This window comes from Phaenicophaeus curvirostris, chromosome 6 (assembly GCF_032191515.1).
Source record: "Phaenicophaeus curvirostris isolate KB17595 chromosome 6, BPBGC_Pcur_1.0, whole genome shotgun sequence".
NCBI lineage: Eukaryota > Metazoa > Chordata > Aves > Cuculiformes > Cuculidae > Phaenicophaeus > Phaenicophaeus curvirostris.
Window position 1 is genome coordinate 55,879,584 of NC_091397.1, and position 25,271 is coordinate 55,904,854.

General features: G+C 38.2%; 1 protein-coding gene across 1 annotated transcript; it reads right to left on the minus strand.

Annotated features, from left to right (window-relative positions):
* Positions 1 to 197: 197 nt before the first annotated feature.
* PALS2 (protein associated with LIN7 2, MAGUK p55 family member) lies at positions 198 to 24,019 on the minus strand. The gene is made up of 11 exons (XM_069860274.1): positions 23,898 to 24,019; positions 18,911 to 19,063; positions 15,503 to 15,655; positions 14,744 to 14,971; positions 13,625 to 13,756; positions 11,705 to 11,804; positions 11,088 to 11,156; positions 10,705 to 10,866; positions 9,100 to 9,302; positions 8,574 to 8,702; positions 198 to 6,727 (listed from the first exon to the last, which is right to left on the minus strand). Exons 1-11 carry the CDS (start codon positions 24,012 to 24,014, stop codon positions 6,551 to 6,553), a joined length of 1,623 nt encoding a protein of 540 aa, XP_069716375.1. The 5' UTR covers positions 24,015 to 24,019; the 3' UTR covers positions 198 to 6,550.
* Between the last annotated feature and the right edge of the window lie 1,252 nt (positions 24,020 to 25,271).

Consider the following 25,271-nt stretch of genomic DNA (forward strand, 5'->3'; position numbering starts at 1 on the left):
TCTGGAAGGACACTGTGCCCTCTCCAGAGCCCGGCAGGCCCTGCTGCGCTCTCAGTAACCGGCTCTGGCACTAGGATCTGGTACAGCTACCGGCAGGTGTGTGCGGCTTCTTGCTTCCTTATTGGCCTAAAATTCAGAGTATGACCAAAAACATCAGAAAAAAAGCTAATTATATTTTTTCAATATTAAATCTTTATTATATACAAAAATATTTTGTCGGGAATTAACAGAATTTCACAATTTGTACATTAACTTCTTAATGTTTGGCTGTGTTTATTGTGAAAATATTAGCTGTGAAAAAGACAATGGGGGTTTTAGAAAACAAGCCACAATTTAAAAATGCCCTAAGTACTCGCTGACTATCGGTGTGAAGTGAGACCGCTAACGAGTCCCACCTCCTGGGCCTGCTCTACAGCACTGTACTCAAACAACAACCACGTATTAAATCATTTCCAGGGTTACACTAGAAAGTTTCACTAATAGTTAAGATCATTTTTAAGGATGCTTTCAACTAAAGGAAGTATTTTTTTACAGGAGAGCAGTTTCTAAAGTTTTACAAGTATCAAATCCAGTTCAATACGCTGTAAAAGAAATAAAAAGTAAACCCACGAGAGCTTCCAATAGGCAAATCCAGTTGTGAGCACAAGGTAGGTAAGGAATGCACGCTGACAGACTCCTACGACACATTTAAATTCAAACACTTCACCAAGATTTTACAGTTCCTAGCCCAGTTTAGGGGGGGAGCGTGACAATGTTTCCCATACTTTAAAACCTAAGGAAGCAGCCCCCGTTCTGACAGCACAGCACACGCGTTAGAGAAGTTACTTGGCTGTTTGGACGAGGTTTTACTGTTCTAGGTAAGTGCTGGCTACTTACGGAGCGGTCCTTGGATCAGCCGTGACGCCAGCCAGACTTGCACAGACAAGCAACTAATGACATTGAGAGGAAAAGGAGAAATGGGAGACAGTGTTTCCATGATTACTTCAACTAATTTAACCTTGCAGGTTGGTCAGTAAATATTCTGCATCCAACCACTGCCTTGGCAGCAAAAGTTCCTTCGTACCCAACTGCCACGAGAAAGGGCTCAAAATATTGAGAACAAAATTCACATTTTCTTTAAGTGCAATTTATTTCATAAAATATAAATATTGCTGAGACCCCTGTTTAAAAAAAAAAAACAAACAAACCAAACCCTTCTGTTTGAAGGTGAAACTGCTTAACAGCCTTCACTGAGCAGCAGCTGGTTTCCCAGCCTGTGCAGGTAAATTCCAGCCGCAGCAGCACAGGAACAGAGAATTCAGCCATTTGAAATGTGACAGTCTGGGGGACAGCGTCCCACCCCCGAGAATTCAGGTGAACCAGCAGCTACTGTCTGAGCTACTTGCAGTACTGACCCTTAAGTCTGATTTAGACATTTGTGTGTGCGCATGAGCACACGTCTAACAAGTTTGGAAGCCAAAGCTGCCTCTGAGAATTGGTTATTTTTTTTTTTTAGTCGAACAGTGACACTGGTTGAGAATCCCAGACAATTCCCCTTGGTAAACCTGTTAAAAATATATGAAAGCCAAGGAGGGTAGGGCCAAAAAAAGGAAACAGCCAAAAAATGAAAAAAAAGGGGGCCAGGACTGGACTCTGCCACCTTCAGGAATGAGCGCCCACCAGAGAAAGCCAACGAAGGTCCCTTTAGCCACAGCAACCCTGCCAGTGGCCCAGGAGAGGTTTTGTTTGGGCTTGATGGGGAGGGGTGTTTAAGGCAAGAGGCCCAGCCGACTGGAAGCCTTTGTATCCAGTCAGGACTTGCCTGGGCATCGATAAATTGATTTCCCACGGCTTTTGCAGAAGTACATCAGGAAGTTTGGCAATAACACCACGGTACTTTAACTCTTCGGAATGTGGGTGAGGATGCATGAAGCAGACAGTCCGTAGACCTTGGCATGACGGATGCAGCGGGACCTCCGCCTGTGCTGATCGTTTAAAGCTGCACCCGCAGGCACAGCGAGCGGCAGGGAGGCTCCTGCACTTGGCACTCGAGCTGTGTTGAGACACGGCATCTGCCTCGGAGTTCCGCCTGAACAAAGAAGCGAGACAGATGCAGATGGGATGGGAAACCAAAGAATAGGTAAAGGAAGCTTGAATTTGGTCGTGTTCACAATAGCTCATGTGTAAAGACAGAGAAGAACCCCCATCTCCCGCTTTCTGGAGTGATGCTCTACTTGATCCTTCTCCCTTGTCCTTATTTAAGCACAGCAGAGAGGCGAGCTTGGCTCCAAAGGGTACCTAGCCAGGAATTTGCTGTGTCTAAACTAAGTTTCCTATTTCTTATCTGAATCACCCTCTTCAAAACCAAACCCCCGTGACTTCCTGAACACTGAGCTGCAGGCGATTTGTACAGCAAGTCATTTTAGGTAGGGTCTGAGAAGATGCAGAGTTACAACCGTACAGGACTGGGGAAGAAGCGTCACATTTTGAGCCTGTCCAAGGTGTGACAGTTTATATAAACACATTTTCAGAAGTGATGAGCTGAGCTGCCAGCCCGCTCTGCAGAGCTTTGTACAGCTCAGCTGAGAACACGGCACAAGTTAAGGATACTGGATTGGTTATAAATTCCATTTCCCTTGCCTATGTCAGTCTGTGAGTCTGCTCTAATTATACCTTCATCTGATATTTGCAGAACATTTTGGAAGACCTTTATAAATCTGTGCAAGATGACATGTCCCGCTGTAATTATCCCACTAACCTTTAATTGACTGCATCTTGTCACATGCTGTCGAACCTAAAGCAGACCTGCTAGTGTAACATTTAGGGACAGCAAGGTAATCACTTGGGTACACACGCACCGAGTATTTACATTAAAGTTGAGACTGGTGCACACTTAAGGGAATTTTTGGTGCATTTAAAGGAAATAACTTAGGGATCATGGCATAATGGCTGTACTTCTATGTATAACTTCACAGGGCAACTACACCGTTTCTTCTATAAGTCTCTATATGTACAGAATTTTACAGCACTTCATGCACTGTCCAAAACAGATAGAAATTACAGATAAATATAGAATTTTTAGATTGAAATATCTGTATATTTAGAAAAATATACATTAGTAAACACAATAAACCAGGTGGAGAAGTGTACCAGTTCTAAAGTCTCACATGCAGGTACATTTCTGGATTAAGTCAGGGTAGCTTAGTAATGTGATAGCAGACATGAGCGTTTTTTGTCTTACCACCCACATACATACATATACACAGACAACTATTTGATAATTTACTTTTCTAAACTACTTAAATATTTATCTTGTGATACATACCACATATCTTAAACATTTAGCAGCATCTTCACCTCGCTTAGACACACCTATTGTTATCATTAACAGTCAACGTAAAAAGCTTTCCTGTTCCTGGAAAATGAGTGTTTAGTATAGAATGAGATACGTGAAATCCTACTTATTTTACTCGCTCCCCTAATACTTCAAACAGCTCTTATATGAAATATATTTGCTCAAAAATAGCCTTCCATGGTGTCTTTCTCCTCTACTTGCACACGGTACAGGTCTCTGGCAGTCCAACACCTGACCCAGCATTCCCTAACAGGTAGAGACAATCGCTGCTATGTATGTGACTGAAATGACACCCTTCTAGGAACCTCCAAGAATGTTCTCCTTAACAAAAAAATAAGCGCCATTCTCACTCTACTTGTCCTACCAGGTAGTGACAAACCAAGCCGAATGGCTGATCAAAACCAGAGCAAAACCAAACCCACTACCACAAAACCAAAGCAACCCCTCTCCCTGCCTCTATGAGCTGTTTTCAAGATTTAATTAATAGACGCAAGGACTGTGGTGTTTGGTTTTGTTTTGTGGTTTAATTCCTTACAACCTGCATGTGAACATCCAAGCAGAACCTGCAGATGCTTTGATAGAATCTTTGCAAGCCATCTTCTCTTATTGCTTCAGAATTGTACTTCTCACCAGCATCTACCTTAACACCACCAAACGGTTGAGCCACGAGGCTCCACTGCGCTAACTGCTCAATTTAAAAACACTGTGAACCTGCAGAGCAAGCTAAAGCTTTAGGCTTTAGCATCTACATGGCTATTGGGAGATGACTTAACTAGGGAAGCTTTTTTGACGCTATTCTCTCTGAGATGGAAATACAAGAAGTTTTCCTGACTAAACCTTGGTGCCCATGTTTCATGCGTTTAAGTAAGTTTATGGAAAAAAAGAAGATGAAAATAAGCGATATGTGCAATATAAAATACTACGGTGTAGAAACTGAAGAATCTTCTCATTCCATTCATTAGGGAAGAGTGAGCTCAGCCCACTTTTGGCATCACAAATAGAGTATTTTCTAACTCCTAATGAAAAGGCATCGTATCTGTTCAAATAGCACATCTTATTTACAGCGTACGTACGTCTCCTATTACACAGCATACAAACACAGTTTAGTCACGGTCAGCGTATCGTGCCAATAGCAAATCATTAAAATAGTGAAGCAATGGCTCTGCTATCATTGCTGCTACATACAACACTCAGTTTCTCAAAGCAGCCTCCGAGTGAGAGGATCACAGAATGTGTCTCCTGGGAAAGGAGAATAAAAACCTCATGCTGGTGCCACATTTAAAAGCTCTGCCAAACTTAAAACCAGAGAAAACACATCCCAGAAAGTATAACGATAAAACAAAGCAGTGGTACGAATTTTCCTTAGAGAATTTTCAGAGATTCCCTCTACAAGATTGAAATCTCAGCATCAAGAGCCACAAAGATTTCCTGTGCTGTACACAGTTTTGACTAACATCTTCCACATACGCTAAGATCTCGAGCCCCGCCCCCCCCACCTCCTTTGCCCCACAGCAACCAACTTCACAGGCTTTTTAAACTCATCTGTAGTAAACTGGTGTTTTGAAGATCTTTTGAGACTTAACACTTTTCCTACACTGCATCAACTCCATTTTTCTTTTCCTTGTGCACCTAAAAGTCTCAAGAAGCAACACTGTTTTATGGTGTCTAAGACTCTTTTCCTTCAGAAAGCGTTCTGAGGAAGTTGCCTTTTGATAGCATTCCGTGTCACACTACGGCGTTGAAAAAGAATTCAGAAGCCAGGTGCCCGTCACCAGATGGAAAAGAAATTAAACAAATAGATTACTTCAGTTTAGACACCTAACCTGGTAAGTGATGATGAACGTTACTATAAACAACAGCTGACACTGTAATATAAAATATGGTCACAAAAGGAGCTAGTCTTAGCGACAAGCTAGATTTTCTTTTTGTTCTTGGTAAGCAGAAATTTACATCAGCATAAGTTTTGATCGATGAATTCGAACCTAATACAAATTACATCAAGGAGCCTAAGGGGAGAACTGTCACTAAACAAAAGGAAACATGTTGTAAAACTAAAAGGTATAAACAACATTACTTTTTAGCAGTAAGCATCCAACTTACTAGCTATCTCATGAAAAATGTGATTAAAAACAATGTAACAAAAAGCTTAGAAATTCCATGACATCACACTTATAAAAATACAGCAGTTGATCACACACAAATACGCAAAAGATAATACAGAACTCAGCTAGATCTCACAGGAAATTAAGCCACAATCACTATACAAATATCAATCAATGTCCTAAGAAAAGAAAATGCCCTTTTTTGTTGGTGTGGTTTTTTTTTTTTAAGCAATGTGTTTTCACAAGTGTGAATGAATTGTCCTAAACGTTAAGCGTCACTCTACAAGGCTCCACATTATCAGGTTCTCTCTCAGGCTACGTCACCATCATTCAAGTTGCCCTGCATTACCTTGCATACAAGCTTCCCAACACTGGTGCTTCAACCATGATGAGCTAACAGGTTGGCTCTGCTGAACAGCGCCCAGCGAGCAGCTTGCAAGGTTTTGCTTTAGGGTATTTCAAGAGACGAGTGTAAGGGAACCTACACAACAGCTGCCTAAGTCAAGAGAAGTCAAGAATTTGTGAAACATCAAGAATGCACCAACATTAAACTGAATGAAGCTGGAGCAATGGGGCTGTGTGTTGGTTGCTGCTTTTAATATTTAAGATTCTGCTCCCATTAACTTATTATTTTTTAAGGAAGAAAAAAACCCCAAAGAAATTAGTGTTCTCTCCTAATAAGAGCTATCGACTTTTAACCAGTTAAATACTGACATTACCAAGTTTTAAAAAAATTGTTTCAAGTATCCTTGTTTTAATCACAGTGAAAATGTAAGACCAAGATGTAAATGTTGAAGTGAGTGACTGAAAGTTTCTTAGATGAAAAAGGCAAAGGTACTAAATCAAAACATATAAAAATGCTTAAACGCATTTCCTCCATGTGATATGAATAGAAAGGTTATCTGTAAAAAGTTAGAAAAATTAAAATAAATTACATATTTAAGTACACTTTCCCTTCAACATTTCTATAAAAATTCAGAACAGTGTACTTTTGAATATACACAGAGTAAAAATGCACGGGTGCCGCAGGTTATCGTCGGTATCTACACAATGTCACATTAGCATATTTGCTGCAGTTGATTTTATTTGTTACTTGAGCTCCTCTGGAGAAATCTCAATATACCCAGCTGATCGGGACCCACTGCGGTTCCAGCCTCAGTCTCTCAATCGCAGTCTGGAGCTTCTCAAAGGCTTTGTCAAGGTTGTCATTTACAATGGTCAGATCGAAATAGTGGTTGTACGCTCTCTGGATCCGGGCGCTTTCATCCACTGTTTTTTTCAAATCCGTGTCCTGTTGAAAAGATTTTAAAGATGACCAAGAACATAAGACTTGGCAAATCCTAACAAATACAGAAGCAGCAGCCCATCATTATATACTGTAACTGACTATTTGAAGCTATTTACTGAGTATATTTAAAAATTAATGCAAGTTTTCATTTATAGTAAATCCTGACATGATTTAAGCTAAAATGCATTGAAACGTTAGGAGCTGTGCCAATAATGTTACATATGGCAACCAAATATTTGCAGATCTTGCAGTTTTTACCAAAGTCACTAGAAGCACATGAACTCAGGCTGGTGAGCACAATGGGCAAGTAATCAGTTTGTGTGTGTCACTGATGAGCCAATCAGAATCAACTTCATGCCTCAGGAATGACCAAGACAATCAGTTAAGTAGATATATTTGTGCCCTTTTTCATTTCCACAGAAAGCACCAACAAATCCATGAATTTAAATTAGCATGAAAGCAAAGACAATGAAAGATACATTGCTAGTACAATACAGCTCTAGAATAGCTTATCGCTTTTAGAGGCTCCACTGTAGCCTTGCTCACCTGACATCAGTTCCTGATTCGTAAACTACTGCATTATTTTAGTTCTGACCTGAGCTGCAAATATGCAGGAAATGTCTATTCCTACATTACGAAGCCTTCATGAAACGCTGCCACTGAGCACTTTTTTAATGTTTCATTAGTCCCGCATTCTTAGATTCTGCACTTTTGCACAAAAGCAATTTTTTTGTAAAGAATTACAAGCTTTATCCCCTTGACAATATTTCTTTTTTATTATTTTCAAGTCCTGATAAGGCTGTAAAAACAAAAGGCAAAATGAAAAAGTGAACAGCCTTTCCTTCAGGGTAAATGAAGGAAACAACCAAATGTAGCACCACAAGAGTCAGAATTTTTGCTTAGGATGCTACAAGCAATGCTGACACACCCAAGCAGAATATAATATTTCAAATGAAGTTTGGGTTTTATGTGTTCAGGATGTACAAGAATATGAAATGATAAATCATACTCTACATACATATACACAGATACGATTTAGAATCCATAATATATAAATATATAATAAATGTGTAGTTTAGTTGTAACTAACCTCTTTACTATTCATAAGGACAAGTAAAACAAAGGCAAGGATGTCCTTTAGGGAATCAAATACTAGGGAGCGCAGGAAATTATTTTTACACTTGTCTGGACATTTTCAACCTTGCCTTCTTGTACTTGATTCACAAAATTCAGGGATCATCTCGGGTAGAGAGGAGGAAAGGCAGAGCATGCATAGAGATACCACTAGAGTATTCAGAGTCTGTGACTAGGACTGGACAGTCTCTCTTGCGGTTAAGAGAACGGGATCTCATGGTTTAAAAAGAAGAAACACAGCCTAGTTGCATTCCCTTGTTGGTTTGTTGGGGTTTTTTATGCAGGCTGCACTGTCTTTCCAAGGTGTTACAAATTCCATTTTTTAAGGCACACCTACACTATGAGGCAAATCTGAACAAAGCTTTTTGGAGGGAGAGAGAGGGAAAGTGAAGGAAAGACATTTACATAAAAGAACAACTCCCACCATCAAATAGCTACCATTTGCTGCAAATAATCAAAGGTGACACTTCCCAAAGAACACATTACAAGTAATTTTTGTAATCAACACTTCTCTCTAAGATCTATTTTTAAGAAAGCAATAATTTGCTTTATACATAGTATCTGATTAAATTCTACTATGTAATCAGCAAAAGTCTTGCCTAACTTTCTTAGAAACTTTAATTTCAGAACAAATTCTATCTAAAATGAAAGCTAGAAGACAAAAAACCAAGAACATCTTGTTCAAAGCAAACTAAATATGAAATGATCTGCTTACAGTGAGAAGTTTCGTCGTAATTCCAGCATCTACCACAGCCTTGTGCATAGCACGCAAAGTCTCCAACTCTGGGGCAGCAATGAACACTACGTAGGGCATGAATTCTGAAGTCCTCAATATTTTCAGGGCCTAGAAGCAAAGAAAAAGGGAAAAAGCTCAACAGCCAAATCTGAGAGTAACTCGCCATATGCCCTCATTACTTAAGGGGCACTGCAACACTGGTCTGTAACAATGGGCACAAACATGTAAGTGAAGATTTCTATTTCTATTTCAGAAACTCCTCCTCTGCCTTATGAAATGCTCAGTGCTATTCCTTCCTTGGCTAAAAAGATGATATACTACTCTGCAAGACTCCTCCTCCGTGCAGAATCTAAGTTTGGTTTTATCCATCTTTATAACTCAATCCGACTAAGTGCCCCAAATCAAGAATCCAGTCAATATTGTAATCTTTAAACCAGGCAAGAAGCCTTCAAATTTGAAGGCGTATTTCTTCAACATTATACTCCTATGCTCATAAATGATATACCTGAGGATTTACGTCCAAGATGCAGGTCCTTCCTGTCTGAACAACTTCGAGGATGGAATCAATTTTGGTGCCATAAAGATTTCCTTCATATTCTCCATGCTCTAAATATCTGCCAGCTTTAATATCCATCTCCATTTCAGCTCGTGACACAAATCTGTACGCTTGCCCATCCTTTTCGTCATCCCTTGGCTTTCGTGAAGTAACTAAACAAAAATTTAAAATATAAATGAAATGTTTTCTTTTTATATTTGGAATACAAACATGAGACTGAACTGCCTAGTGAGCTAGGGACATAAATACAAAATCCTAATTGTTCCATATACAGGTTAATTAATTATTCTAGTCTAAGTTTGAAAAATAAGCACAGCCTCTCCTGTTCCCTTTATTTCTGTTCTTTCCTATATGTTCCTTACTCACTCATTTGCTTATTTCCATTGAATTACTCCTTCGCACCACATATGATACTTATTCATATAAACTTCTTAATTATTCACTTAATAAAAAGCCAGAAGTACTTCGGAAACTAACTAAGTGCATATCAAAAATCTGCTGCCCTATGTACTATGTACTGCATATGCATGATTACACTGTCAGGTGGCTCAGGTGGAAGAGTTTATGTTTATGCCTTTGAAGGGTGTTCAAGAGTTCCAAGGAAAAGCATTTTAGCACTGTGTTGCATTACTTACATATATTTAAGCACTTATTTAGCATTTCAGAGAAACTAGCAATTTTGAGGGCTTTTTAAAAAGGGAATAAAGAATTTTGGAATTAATAAAAAGAAGCGTCTTACTATTTTGCCAATATAAAATAATGAGATTTCCAGGGGAAGATTTTTTCAAAAAGTAACACTGAGAAGTCAACCTCACATCAGTCTCACATACCAATTATTAGTGCCCTGGCCAGAAAATGAGAGAGACTGATTCTATCAGGTTGAGATCTATCTTTAAGACCTATACCTCCCCCCCTGTTATCAGACCTACTTCTTGCTCACTGAAAACAGAAGGGAACAGACTGTTTCTGAAATTCTGAAAAGCAGGTGGCAGGAGGGGAACAGGAATGTAGTTAGGGAGCAAAAAAGAAAGATAGATGAGGCTAGATGTATTAAAATATCAGATTAACATACAAATCTTGGAGATCACAAACACTTCAGTTTTACAGGAAGTCTGTTGCTTTCCCCTTCATTTCTAATACTAAAGTAAAAATTTAAAATGCCTGGAGTATTTCTAGAGATGGAAAACTAAATAGCAGACATGAGAAACTCCACTGGCTGTTCATTACACAAGACTGTTAGGAACTTCCAGAATCCCCTCAGTAACTGATGGTGACTGACACTGAAAAAACACAGCACACAGAAACAAGAGACACGCAAAACCAGTTTTTCTGCAGCATGAGTAACATTTAACTGCTGGTTATAAATATTTTCGCTACTATCATATGCTAGTCCAGTTGTCTGAGAAGATGAAAAACCTTTTGCTTTCCCACTCCATACAATATTTGTACTCTGACAAAATTGCTCCTCCTGTAAATCACTGCTATAAAGATCAGGTATTTTCCAGATAATCAGACTCTAAGTACGGTATTGCAATAGGAATGCTGACAACTTACATGGCACTGTAGTTCCAAACCTAGTGGGATTCAGTACTATAAACCTGTTCTTCAGACTTCTTCGCCCCACTCCTTGGGCCCCAATTAAGACCAGTGTTTTTCTCTGAAAAGGAGGCATTTTGGCTACTTCCTCATAGATCTGAATTTCATGACGATCAAATTCTACATTAAGAAGTGCACAAAAACCAGTTAATATACAGCCACTAAGAAAAAAAAATTAAGAAGTCATGCTCTATGTCAATAGACCACATGCAAATACAAATGATACTCAAAGGGCATTAAGTCTTAATATTTTACTGCAAATCTTTCAGTTTTGGATATGCTAGAGACTGAAAGTATGGAAGCCTAGAGAACTTTGATTCATATGCAACATGAAGAGATACCTGCATTTCTTGTAGTGAGATACATCATCTTTTTCTTTTTTTTGCTGCTTATTGTTCCACAGAAAGGCCCTAGAAATAAACATTAAGGCAAACTCACCATTTTTATGACATACGTTTTTCCTGAAGCTTATTTACGTGAACATATGCACGTTCAGATTATTTAAATTTACAGGGACTATTTAGGAATTTTATATAATCTAGGGCAGGAGATCACATCTATTTTCATACACATCAAGAGGTATAATAAGAACTGAACACAGAGAAAAAATTAATTTTCATAGAAAGCTCTGTATAAAGGGAGAAAAATCCATCAAATGTGTTTAAGTTATTAATTTTCAGTGCATACTACAAAAACATAAATAAAAGAGCTAATTCTTATACCTTTCCCACCCCATTTAGCTTTTCATGAGGAGGTGGCAAAACTGATTCATGTATGTATGAAGACTGAACACAGACATTAGCCTTTGTCTTTCAGTCAAAGCCAAAATATAATAATTAGCATTTCACAATATTTTGTGTACTTTCACACAGCAGTTTTCTGGTATCTATGAAGGCAGGAAAAGCAAAACAAATGGGAGTCATGGCAAAATCTGTCCCTGAAATTCAGTAAGTCTCACCTGAGTTGTCCCAGTCCCTCCTAACAAAGGCCTTTCTCTTCTCTTCCAGGAACTGGCTGGGAATAAGCCCCGCGCTTCCTCCTTCTTTGACATGACTAGCCTGGAAAAATAGAAAATAAAAATCATAGGTAAACTGTGAGAAGTGCTTTTCTCACTGATGTGATGTTGACTGACTTTCATATTGCCAGAGTTTCTCAATGGTAAGCATTGATACATTTACTACTGAGACTTAGAAATTCAAACTCAGATGTGGATATTAAAAAGATAAAAGTTTCATTACCGATTCCCATTAAGTTAGTAAGCTCCTACAGCCATGAACTTTTGGCATCAAAATCCTAAATGGAATTCTACAGCTCCAAGTTGTTGAATTCTCGAGCAAGAAAACTGCAAGACTTTCTAGCAAACAGTACATTTATTTTGTATTCTTGAGCTGCTCCAAACAGGTTCCAATGAAGCTCATTAACAGCCATTTTGCAAACAGTGAATGCCATTAGCACACACTTAATCATGCCTTTAAGCTTTTTGCACTAACTACACATTTGAAATGTTAGGTTACCTAAGTATTCCTGGTAATGAAAGTTTGGCTAAGCATCTCTAAAATAATTTCATGGCAAGCTCAACAAAAACACAGTTACAAAACGTTACACACTTCTCCATAACTGGTTGCCCTGTTTCTCGCTAACAGAACTGTTTGCTTTTCGACTCTTAAGCTTTTACCTATGACTAACTGATTTTTTTAGAGCTAGCAAGTTTTTAGTAATAGTCTAGTATTTCTAGAAAGCACAAGGGTAAACTAACTTTTTTTTTCCGGTGGCATGATCTGCATAGCAATACTTGCAATACACTAAATGCCAGTTCAATGCACTTCATTTTCACCACTGACCAGGAATTTAAGATCTATTACTCCAGGACACCCATGTGTTACAAGCTGGAGAATTTGAAAGGGAGTACAGAAGACGGCATGTAAGCTAAATGTCAAGCTACTCTAGAGTTCTGCAGTGTCTAAATTCTGAAACTAATTAGCTTGGCAGTAATAAATTTTCTGCCTTTCCTTATGATTTTCATTCTCTTTTTCCAACATTATCGTCATTAACAACAGAATTCAGCAACAGTTGTTGATGTATATTCAAACACTTTTGTTGCTTTTAAAGAAGTTGTATATACACTGCTCTCAAGTAACGTTGCCCTCCCTACTGCTTGTTATCTAGCAAAGAGTTAGCAATTCAGGAGTGGAAAGAGGAATTATATTGCCACTGCCATTGATGATGTTTAATTGTGTGTATATTGTATTGAAAAAATAAAAATAGCTTAAGCACTGGATTACATCTCTATTGAAGGACTGATTGCAGCCATACAACCTTAAAGCAGGATGAGCTGTTAATATTTGAAATTGTGCCACACACTTTGATTATGAACATGCACGTTACAGTTCACAGACACCGACCACCACTGGGGAAATAGAAGATACGGCTTCTCCAAACAGCTATTCTCACCCCTCTTCAAATCCACAGGGTTAATTTCCCTCCCTCTTCAACTCTGAGCACTCAGGAAGGGGTCCACTTCTTCCACAGCTGCTGCCAGGGAAGGCTCACCACACGTTAACCACAGTTAACATCATCAGCCTAAGACTTTTTGCTAGAAATTGTCCACTTACACTGATTTTGGAACGTACAGGCTTACAATACAAAAACAGAGTAAGATGAACAGTACTAACAGCAAACTGAGTGTTTCGTACAACAATTTATATAATTCCATTTTCTTTAGTATTTCAATTGTTAGTGCCATGATATTAGATTGAAATTGAATTGCAGTGTAAATATTTGTTCTTATACTTACTGTTAAATGGAAGTAGACAATAAATTAAAGAGGTAACAAGTGAAGCTTTTTTCGTTTTTTTTATTTTTTAAGCTTTTTACCAACCTGCCACCAATTTGGATCTTCCCGGTTTACAATCTGAAGAATTTCTCCTTTAGAAAATTTCAAACCTGCTTCTTTGCATGGGATGAGGTTGTCGTTATATGGGTTATAATCAAAATGACACTTCACAAAAACCTGAAATGTGTAAAAATTTACAAAGCTTAAACATAATAATATACACTCTTACTAATATATCTGTCAAACTGAAGTACTGTCTTTACCTACAGCATAAAAACTGTGACATGAAGAGTTTGACAAGTTGCATTTGGCAAGTAAAATACAATCTACGGAAAAAAACTGACCAGCTGAGAGTAGAAATAACCAGCAGTGCAAACCCTGGCTGAAGGAGTTTCATGATAAAAATAAAAAGCCAACTGTTCTATTTGGACAGTGTATTACAAAATGCTCATTTTTGCATTTCAGTACATACAACTCAGTATTCTGACTTTAAATTACTCAGAAAAAAAAAATCCAGAATGTGAGCACTGCATTCAAGGCTTAAGAATTAATTTTGCCATGAACTCAATGTTTCAAAACAAACGATGTGACTGGTTAACAATCAGATTTGACATAGGAGAAGAATGAGTAGACTGGAAACGTATCTGAGGGGTTTTTTTACTAGGTTGGTGAGCAAAGGAAGCAGTGCATCTGCTTCAAACACAGCACATTGCTTACACTAAGTAGATGCTGAGGTACAGTCTATTATAGTCATGGGCATTCAGACCCACTACCTGAAGAAGTGCCTTACAAGATGTTTCAAAAGCATTGATTTATCACAAGTTACTTCAGCAGAAACCAACAGCCTACAGCAACAATAACACGATACGGAATAGCCACCATCCAAGTTCTTACTTAAGTCAGTGAGTTCAGACTCACCTGTTGAATTCAGTATGTTTCTGAACTCTATGCAGGTATATTAGGTGGGGTATTAAACTACCAAATAAACCCACTTCCAAGATGTTCTAAAAGATGAATACAGGTATCTATGTTTCAGCCTTTCTGCTAGCATTAAGCACTCAAAATAATCAAAATATATCTAATACAAAATCTTAACATAATCTTATGTGACAAAGCACCAAGCAGAAGCTGTTCTGACAGAATTGGCAGAAATTTGCTACTGACCTGTTGGGGAATAACAGTGTCTCTGTAGCTGGGGAGAATCTTCAGAGTGACGCTGCCACTGATATTTTTCAGCAGTTCCTGCAATTCTTTTGGATTGTTTCCAACCTCATGGCCATTCACCTCTTTAATAATGTCACCTACATGCAGAAGACCTTGTCGATCTATCATTCCACCATGAAGAATTCGTGCTATTACCAGGTCATTGTTCTCAACTCTAAACGTAACACCCTGAAAGAGGTTATGTGACACCTAGTTTACCATTGTTTGAATTGCAATTTCATTTTACTATTATCTCAGGCAAAAACACACAGCTATGAGAGAGCCTATCATCTACCCCAATGAAAACAAACAGTAATAGTTGCAACAGTGTAAGAGTTCCTAATATACAGATAAGTATCAGGTGATACAAAAGTGCTTTCAGACAAGGTTTCCATAACACTGAGCAATCACTATATTTCTCTAGACTGCATGCAATCCTGTCATTTTGTATCAGGACCAAACAGACACTGCGTTATTCAGGTATCTATCAACTCATTCAGCCTAGTGACTGCCTATTCACTACCCCATAATTTTTTGAAGAGAAAAGGATGGAGAACACACAAATATCATCTTATTTCAACCTCTCAATACTGATCCTACCACCCATTAAACTACACAACATAATAATGGAAATAATTAAAACGTAATGCAGGGAATCGGGCACATGCAAATGTTTTCACTGGCATTTTAAATTAGACACACTCATCTCCAATTACTTACCAGTGGTTCTCCTGCTCTTTTGTGAATTCCAAGGATACGAATAGCATCTACTGGAACAATCTGGTTGTTCACTGAAGAATTATTGACTTCTGGGCTAGAAGGAGGGGAATCATAACACTTTGAAGCCACGATATCATGTGCTTCCAAGAGTGACTGCAAAGGAACAGAAAAAGCATTTAAAAAAAATCACAAAATAACCATTTGCAAAAGGATTTAGTAACTACCGAATCTGCCCTTTTTGGGGCCACATCATAAAACTCATTCTTCACATGTAACGGAGCAAAAATTGACATAAAAAGTACTCACATGGCCTGAGAAGTCTACTGTCAGCAAAATATGCTCTCTTTTGTCAATACAGATGTTTCCTCTTAAAGAAGTGCAGGAGAAATGTAAAGAATTTGTAAGGAATGTGTGATCTTGTAGGGAAGAAGATGGGAAAAGGAGTGCCTAAAATAGTCTTTCACTTAATGAGACAGTATCTGAGCAAATGGCTAAAGTAAATAAACAACCCACTGCAAAAGAATAAATAATGATAACTCATCATTAGATACTTGTTTTTCATCCACAGTAATTTGGATAATTGCAGGTAAGCAAGAATTTCTAGTGATCTGCAGAATAAGTGCATTCTGCTTGCATAAAATCAACGCAGAATTCTAGCACCAAATGAAACCAAGTCGACAGAATTCACTTTCTGGAAGACAAGAGCTTAGGCCTTACATTATAGTTAATGGTGTTTTCACCAGTCCACATATATAAACAGAGAGTAAAAGAAGGAGATCCAAATAAATATAATAATCTTTGGAAGCTAAGGCAGCAATCTAAGCATGAATTTCTCATATAAGATACTTCAAGATTTGATGAAAAGATTTATAAGAATACATACAGGTAAGACTAGATCAAACTTGTGAAATTAGACAGTGGAGACTTTCTGTCTTGAAGAAGAAAAGGGATAAACTATAGCCCCGTATATGGTAGTTCAAGATCAAGCATCATGTAGCGCAGAGTCTCACTGACAGATACAGGAAAAGGAAGAGAAGCAAGCAGAGGAGATGCCTCCTAGACCTGAAACAGTTGTATTAGTTTAGTGCTAACTTGACATGCGAGGCCTCAAAGCGTCACAAACCTGAGCAGTCATTTTAATCTTCCCACCACACTATGATCCTGTTGATATCAGAAGGAGGGACTAATTCACTGATTATGCCCCTGCCATTAAGAATGTAAAGACTGCTGCTTATTGTGGCTGCTTTGATACTGTGGACAAAAACCAAATCAAATCAAATAGGAATAATCAAACATTTATTTAAATCAAGCAGCTGTCAGATGGTAGCAATTCCTAATTGTACATTATCCAAGCCACATCCAATCCAGAAAGCAGGAGAACAGATCTCTGCCTGCCAATGTTTGCAAGCAGCATTTTTGGATCTTTCTACATTTCCAAAATGAAACCAACTATTATCAACTACACATTTTAACACATCACCATCGACAAAACCAGGCAGCTACACCAGTATGATATTTCTAGTTTTCTCTTCTGTTCAAATGCTAGAAAAAATTGTTCCCAAACTTTCTGGCCACAAACCACTAGGTTCCTTATGGACCTCTATGCATAACCATGCTCGCACAGCCCCCTGCCTTTAACAGTCACGTAATTTATGGATTATAATCTGATCCACAGTAAAAAAAAACAAGTCCAAAGACTACTAAGCTAACAGTCGGTGTCATCCTTTTCAAATTAAAATGCTCTGTGAGATCCTTCAGTTCTTAAACCCAATCTGATTCCATATTCTGATCCTATTTCTTCACTCAGTTTTATGGATGAGCATTCATTCATTCATTCAACTACTACTCAGCCATTTCTCAAACACAAAATCTTTTCCCTGCCATTTACAAGCACTAAATACATACTAAGGCTGTTCCAGAGAAGGGAGAAAAACATTTAAGAACTTGGAGAAATCAGGAGGGCTGGTAAGGAGCCATGACTACGTAAGGAAAATAAAATAAATTAGATCTAACCTAAGATCGCTTTGCCTTAGTATTGACTATTCATCCTAATTAAAATTCTCATTTGATCTCAGCCTCCCATAGGCCATTTCCAGTCTCCACTACAAAGATTATTTGCGCAGCTGCTTTCTGGTCTTTGCTGTCTCTCTCCAGAGATCATTAGTGCCTTCAGTTTACTCCAGCACTTCATTTAAGTCATTTTCATCTTTGATTCATCCTCTTTGACATAACAGCTTTAGTTCCTCTATCCAACACAATGGATTGTCCTCAGATCGGTCACTGTTTCAGTTGGTCTTTAATTCCAATTTTGTAACTACCAGTTCCTCCAAACTCATCCTATCCTTTTCCAGTATGAATTGCTGCTAAGGTATCAAAGACTGATTTGCAGGTTTACTCACCAATAAGTGTTCAAATGATTGTCTTTGATCCCTTAGCTATGATGTCCTTCTGGGCAAACAAGAGTACAAAGGAGGCCTCTTCAGAAGAGGCAGAAGAACTGTCAGCACTCAGAACAGCCACTACCTCAAAAGCTGAGCTCTTGGAAGTGCAGCCTCTTCTAACAGGCCACAATACAGCTGGACAGCATTTCCAGTGTTTATCTGTTAAATGGTAATGCACCTCACTGCTATGTTTGTATAATGTATATCTGAAAATTCAGGGGGAGAAAAAGGGTGTTTAAAATTATATACTGAAAAAAATGTATATGACACTATACCTGCCTGCAAAAAGAAGTGCTTTTATACTGTGGCAAAAGGTTTGCTTATGTTCCTCTACAGGATACCTATAGCTAAGTACTAAAGATAGCCGAAGTCTGCCCAGTAAGACCAGAATCTACCAAGAATTCACAAATGCTAATGCTTAAGGGTCAGTATGGAAGCTGGTAATAGAATAGCAGCTATGAAAAAATATCTGCTTTTGACAGGCATGTCAAAACTTCGCTTACGTGAAGTAGAGCAACAGTGAGAGCTACGAGTTTCAACTTCAGCTGCAGTGCAGATTGCATCACAGAAGAATTATACTTATTAACTCTGCAAACTGTACATCTTACACATGAATATAAATGCCAAGAGCTGATCAAAATGCAGAACAGTCAGTATCAGGAACCGAGACCGCATAGAAAAGCTTTCTGGGAATTGTTACAGAAACTCATACAGCCAGTGAACATTTGTCCAAGATTCAGAACAGAAACTCCAGTGGATTTTAATACGAGTGAAGATATTCTTGAGGTGATACCAAAGAATAAAATTGTGTTCATTCCTAACTCCACATGTCCTCTGCACTTTCATTCAGAGTAAAATCCTACATATTAAAGTTTGCTACAGGTCAGATTTTGTTTCATTATTATTTCTAGATCCGTGTGTGGACACTGATACAGTAAGTTGGTAATATAGAGTAAAAAGGTGGCACCTGAAAATGAGGCTCCTTGAGTATTCCAACCAATTCTGCAATATTTTCATCTTTATTTACTAAGGGACTTATGTCTTCAAGAATTTCATTCACCAACTCCAGGTTGTTGTCACTGACAGCCTCAAGTTTAGAATCTTCCAGTCGCTCATGAGCCTGTAAGATTAAATATGAGACTACACTGTAAATATGTTTCAATAAGTTCCAATTTGTAAAACTTTTAAATGATTTCTCGGTGCAACCTTTAACAGGAAAGTCAGAAAAAAATACACATAGTATAATCTGTATATTTTATCTGAAGGATTTTACATGCTTAACTACATGACCCAACAAATTTTATAAGCAGCACCTGTCAAAGATGCTTGCACATCCTAATTTCCTACAACCTCTAGGCTATATACACCCAACAGTCCTCTCCGAACAGTAAAGCAACTCAGATCTTTTCTGCTTCAGCACTGACTACAACTACACCTTCTAGAAGAAGAACAAAAGGAACTAGGAGATTTGCTCAGAAAAAAAATTAAGTCTGCAGGAAAAGCACTTACCCCAGACTCCTCTCAATCAAGCACTTTCAAAACAGCAAATTCTAAAGGAAATGCTAAAGAAAAGTCTGCAGCAAAGGCAGCCAACGGCACCCTAGGTTGCATTAAGAAGACTGTTGCCAGAGGATCAAGCTCTACTAAGCAACGGCAAGGCCACACCTGGAATATTGTTTACAGTTCTGGACGTACAGGAGACAGTCCAGAGAAGGGCCACAAAGATGACGGAGGGACTGGAGTATCTCACATTTGAGGAAAGGCTGAGAGAGCTGGGACTGCTCAGCCGCAGGAGCAGAGGGCTTGGGGGGATTTCATCAATGTACAGAAATACCTGAGGGAAGGTGCAAGGAGGATGGAGCCAGGGTCTTTTCAGAGGAGCTCACTGATGGGCATAATGGGCACAAACTGAAATACAGGAGGCTCTGTCTGAACATCAGCAAACACTTTTTCCACCATGAGGATCACTGAGCGCTGGCACAGTTTGCCCAGAGAGGGTGGAGTTTCCCTCTTTGGAGATATCCAAAAGCCATCTGGACAGAGTGCTGGGCAGCCATCTCCAGGTGACTGTGCCTGAGCAGTGGGTTGGGCCAGACGCTCTCCAGAGGCACCTTCCAACCCCAACCATTCTGTGATTCTGTGCTAACTTTTAATCTCTTTCTAGAGCTATTGTTACAGACATAATCCTTTCCTAAACACTGCAGACAAATACACTGAAAGCTTAAAAGCTTTGACCTGCAAGAGAAACTTCTCATAAATCCAGATGCTTCACTTATTTATTACAGGTAGTGCTATGTCATAAAATGGGGGAATAAAAGGAGGCCTAAAATAACGAAGATTCTCAATCTACTCAATTAAGTGTTATTTACAACACCATAGCAACAAGAAGTTCAAAACAGAACAAATGTGTTGGCATGTAAAAAGACAGTAAATAACTGATATGTTTGGGAGCCACCTATATATATTTCCCATATGTATAATATGAAGGTATACGCACACGTCTACTTTCTTAAAAGTGCTTTAAAACAGACGTTAAAATAAAATTTCACTAAGCACAGGAAACTTTGCTTCCTGAAAGCATCTGAATACTAAATTCTACTTCATCGCTATGAAACAGTATTTCTGCAGGACTGATGATTGAACAGTGGAAAAGTGAACTTAACGCAGACAAAGACATTTCAAACATTTGCCAGCACCAACCCGTACAAAGTAAATGACCATGATTACCAAAGTCACAGGAAGCTTGGCACCTACACACATTCTCCTTAATAGGGGAATGCTATTTCGTATATAATACATACAGTAAACAATATCCTCCCTTTAAAGTTCACCTCTTTTATACCAAGTAATAACACAAATCTATAGACTTTTAAAGATACTGCAATTGTAAAACTTCTATAAGATCAAAGAACACGGGTTAGCTTCTTTCTCACTCATTTTCTTTTCAATACTACCACTAACACAGATTATAATCTAAAGACAAGTAACCTCAGCCCTTCAATTCAAAATCGAGGCCGTGTATATACTGGAAACAAAGTTTATCAGTCAACAACCTCTGGTCCTGCAACATGCTGGGGAATAGCAGATAGGGAGAGACAGGAATAATTTTTTTTTAAAAAAAAGAAAATAAAAAGGAATAGCTAACTTGGATATTTCAATTTTTTAATTTTTTTTTCATTTCAGGTCATCATTTTAGAACCAGTGATACTGAATTGCGCCTTTTGATTCATTCAAGAATTGTTATACCTGCCAAATGCAAAGGCTTTTGCCTCCCACAATATGACATCCTGAATACTCAACTCAATATTTATAGACTACTCCTAAGATGCTTCCTTGCTCTGGGTTAGCTTTCACCTGGTACGTTGCAGACTATGCTACAATAATAAAAGCAACAGTGTGTCTGCAGAAAAGAAGATAAAGGTTTTGAGTTTCAAAACAGAAGTTAACAATCTAGGAGAAGAAGAATTTTGACAAAATAGTTCAGTAGCAAAACTGAGTAAAATTCATGCATGTTCCAAATTCAGCAACACTAACCATTCTAAAGTTAGGATTGAACATAAACCTCAGCAGATGAAAGACACGGACCTGTTGGAGCAGGTCCAGAGAAGGGCCATAAAAATCATCAGGGAAGTGGAACACCTCTCCCAAAACGAAAGGCTGAGAGACTTGGAACTGTTCAGCCAGGGAAAGAGAAGGCTCCAGGGAGGTCTTATGGTGGACTTCAGTACTTACAGAGGGCTTGTAAGAGAGGGGGAAAAACTTATTAGCGGGGCTTGTTGTGATAGGACAAGGGGTAATGAGTTTAAAATAAAAGAAAGTATATTTGGACTGAATTTTTTTTACAATGAGGGTGGTGAAATACTGGAACAGGTTGTCCAGAGAGGTGGTAGATGCCCCATCCCTGGAAACATTCAAGGTCAGGTTGGACAGGGCTCTAAGCAACCTGATCTATTGAAGATGTCCCTGCTCACTGCAGGGGCACTGGACTAGATGATCTGAGGAGGTCCCTTCCAACACAAACCATTCTATGATTCTATAAATGTCAGTTAATGACAGGAAAATACATTTTACAGTTACATCCCCTTTCCTCTACTGCCTACTGAAGAATGGAAAGTTACGGTAAGAGAACCCTATCCCAGAGAAGACCTGTAATTTCTACCTTGATGCCTTTATTCTTGATGGAAAAAGCGTGAAATAACCTTAAGGAAATTTTAAAAGATTGGCCAAACTTTGCATTGCAAAATATTATAAACTAACTACTACAGTTATTGCTTGCCTTCATTTTTTTTTAAGGACTGAAAAGAAAAAAACAAGCTTGTATGACTCATGGCACATTTCCCTAAGTTTCTTTTTGATTTTTCTGGGATATTGATTATTCTTAGCAACTGACTAATAAAGGAAAATGAAAATGCCTTTACAGTTCTGGCCTGGTCTGAGATGAATCTGTTAAAACAATCTGACCATCTCAGGGTCCTAAGAATTGTCTCTTCTGTTTAAAAGAGCTGTTCTAATAGAAAAACAGGTTTCACGTATTTTTACAGACAAATGGATCTATATGAACCATATATATTCATGAAATGTGTTGTCATTTTAATCTCGTCCTTATTTAGCTCTGCTGGTTAGGACTGAGTTTTTGGTTTTAATTCCAAAATAATTACAAAAGAAAATATGAGTGCGGTCATGACAGATGAACACAATTAAAACATTTCAGAATTCTAGATAAAGCAAGTTTATAGTAAAAAATCTGTTCCCACTACAGGCATTTTTTTTTTACATCTGCTAGTCATTAAATTCCACATAATTGTAATTGGCCATTAAAGCACCCGTTCTTGATAAGAAAAAAGTGCTTTGCAATGAACATTTTCTTCATGATAAATACTAAATTAAAGATGACGTATGCAGCAGATACTGAAGTTGGAAACAACCCTAAGTAAGAAAATGCTTTTACTTACTCTAGTAAATTTGATCCACAAATCTCTCCCTCTACAGTCATCTCACCAGCAGATAAGACATTTCCATTATTTCTAAGTTTATTACTATGCAATATCTTTCACTTACAACCAATTTTTTTGAACAGCAAAACAGAAGTAAATTCTTATATGAATTCTTATGAGCAGTTTTCCTTTCCAAATTTTTATACTGAGCAAAAACCCTGCAAAAATCCTTTAACTTTACAGAGTATTTCATGCCTGCCCAGAGGGCACTGCTTTCAGATGTCTATTCAGATTAAAGAGACAGCTACTTTTAAGTTAACTGTGTTTCCTCATGAAAGGAACTTATTTTTATGAAGTAAAATTAAGAAAGAATGTAAGTGCTGTGCCATATTGACTCCAAAGGTTTTTTTGTAAATATTACATTACATATTTATAATTCATTGCTACCACCTACAAATAAAAGATTTTCATAATGCAAGATCAAAACTGAGGATAGCCCATGTCACGGAGAGCTGACAAACGAAGGTCCCATCTGAGATCCAAGAACGGGCATGGAGAGAATATTTCACTAGGCTGATCAAAATGTCATTTTGGCTAAAAGAAAACTTGTTTACGCCACGGGGGAGAGGAGGTTATTGCTCTCACTTTTCATTTTTGGCAAAAAAACTAGAAGTCAGAAGGCATATGGGGTTTCCACACAACAGCAGTCACAAGACCATATTAAAACCACTGCTTGTAACTCCAAGTATTTTGACATTTTCTCCATAAGTAACGTTACCACATTTCTGGAGTGTCTGAATTTTTCTTCTTCCTCTAGAATCTTCTATATAACAACTAATCAGTGCGCACAGAAATTACATTATATCGAATCTTCACCTTCAAGAACTCCTTCAAGTCCTTTAATGCAATGTACCATACATAAAAGCCATTGTTAGTATCTAAATTCATACTCTGTGTTCACACAATAATTTAAGAGTTAAACTAATTTGAGATTCTATGCGGAGCAGAAAGTTTAAATACCTTTGCAAGTGATCTTACAATAGGGTTTTCCATAATTCCTTTAAGAAAAATCAGGTCTATTTCTTCAGCGCCTGTCGATGTTGGCAGATCAGTAAGGTTATCCAGGACCTGCTGCATGGCTGCTGACAGAAGAAAAACATAAAAGTAAGTACTGACCAAAATAGGTTTGCAGAAATAAAAAAAGCTCTGGGAAACACCCTAATGTTAACTTCAGCCAAATACATCTACTGAGACCAAGTAGACAGAACAGAAAAAGAATTGCTTGAAAGATGGATATAAAGGATCAGTCCAAACCCTTATGACCACAATCAACTTAAGTCCAGGCCCAGCACATTCCTTTCACGATTCGCTACTACTTAAAGACTGAAAAAAACAAACAAGTATAAACTATGCATAAGCTATGCATAATCTCCCAAATACAATAAAATCAACTCATTCATTTCATCTCTTTCAGAGGAGCCTTCAGCCTTCACACAGACTCTTAACAACTACAAGTTTTACAATGCTTGTATAGGCAGATGTCACTTTAAAAAATTAATAGTTCCAAAGCAATTATTTTTAACCAAACATTTGCTTCCAAGGCAGCTCTTACCCTGGGGACACTTCTGTCCATCCCCAGCAGTCTTCTACAACCAGTTCTGACTTATTACACTCCAGCACAAAGTGTAGATGGTGCAGATCCTAATGCTAACCTGGCATCACAACACACTGCAGTGAGAAGTACATCCTATAATACAATGCAAAACGTATTGTGTCTGCTCAAAACCCTCAGAGATTCTCCTGGCTATCTACAGATCAGAGAGAATCGCAGCAACTTGAGTGAGACTGAACAACAGTGCCCAAGAAAAACTCGGAAAATGCCACCATCCCAGCTGTCTTGTCCCATGGAGTCATTAAGGTGAGTGATGTGAATTTATTTTATAACTGTGTCCTTCAGCCCTTCCATTTAAGGTAAAATTGAACAAAACAAATCTATGTTAGACCACAGGTTCAGTACATTCAAGTATTACACAACTCTTGTACATTTAGGCTCACGTGCAGGAGCCCTTAATAGGGATTACATCAGCTTGCCCTGAGCGTACAGAGATGAACAAGTGTCAGCTTAGGCTAAGCGCAAAAGGGAGCGCCACAGGAGACAAGTTATGATATCCTTCACAAAGTAAATTCTTTCACTGTTTTCCAACCTATGACTAAATATTCTTACCCTGTAGTATTATCTTAGCAGTGAATTACCTACACTGCTCTTGGTTTTGACTGTATTCCTTTAAACTCTTGCCAAGTTACATGTCCATGCACAAACACACATACATAGGTACATAAGAAAAAAAAAATAAAAATCTTTTGTTGAGGTCCCCAACGAGCTAAAAAATACTA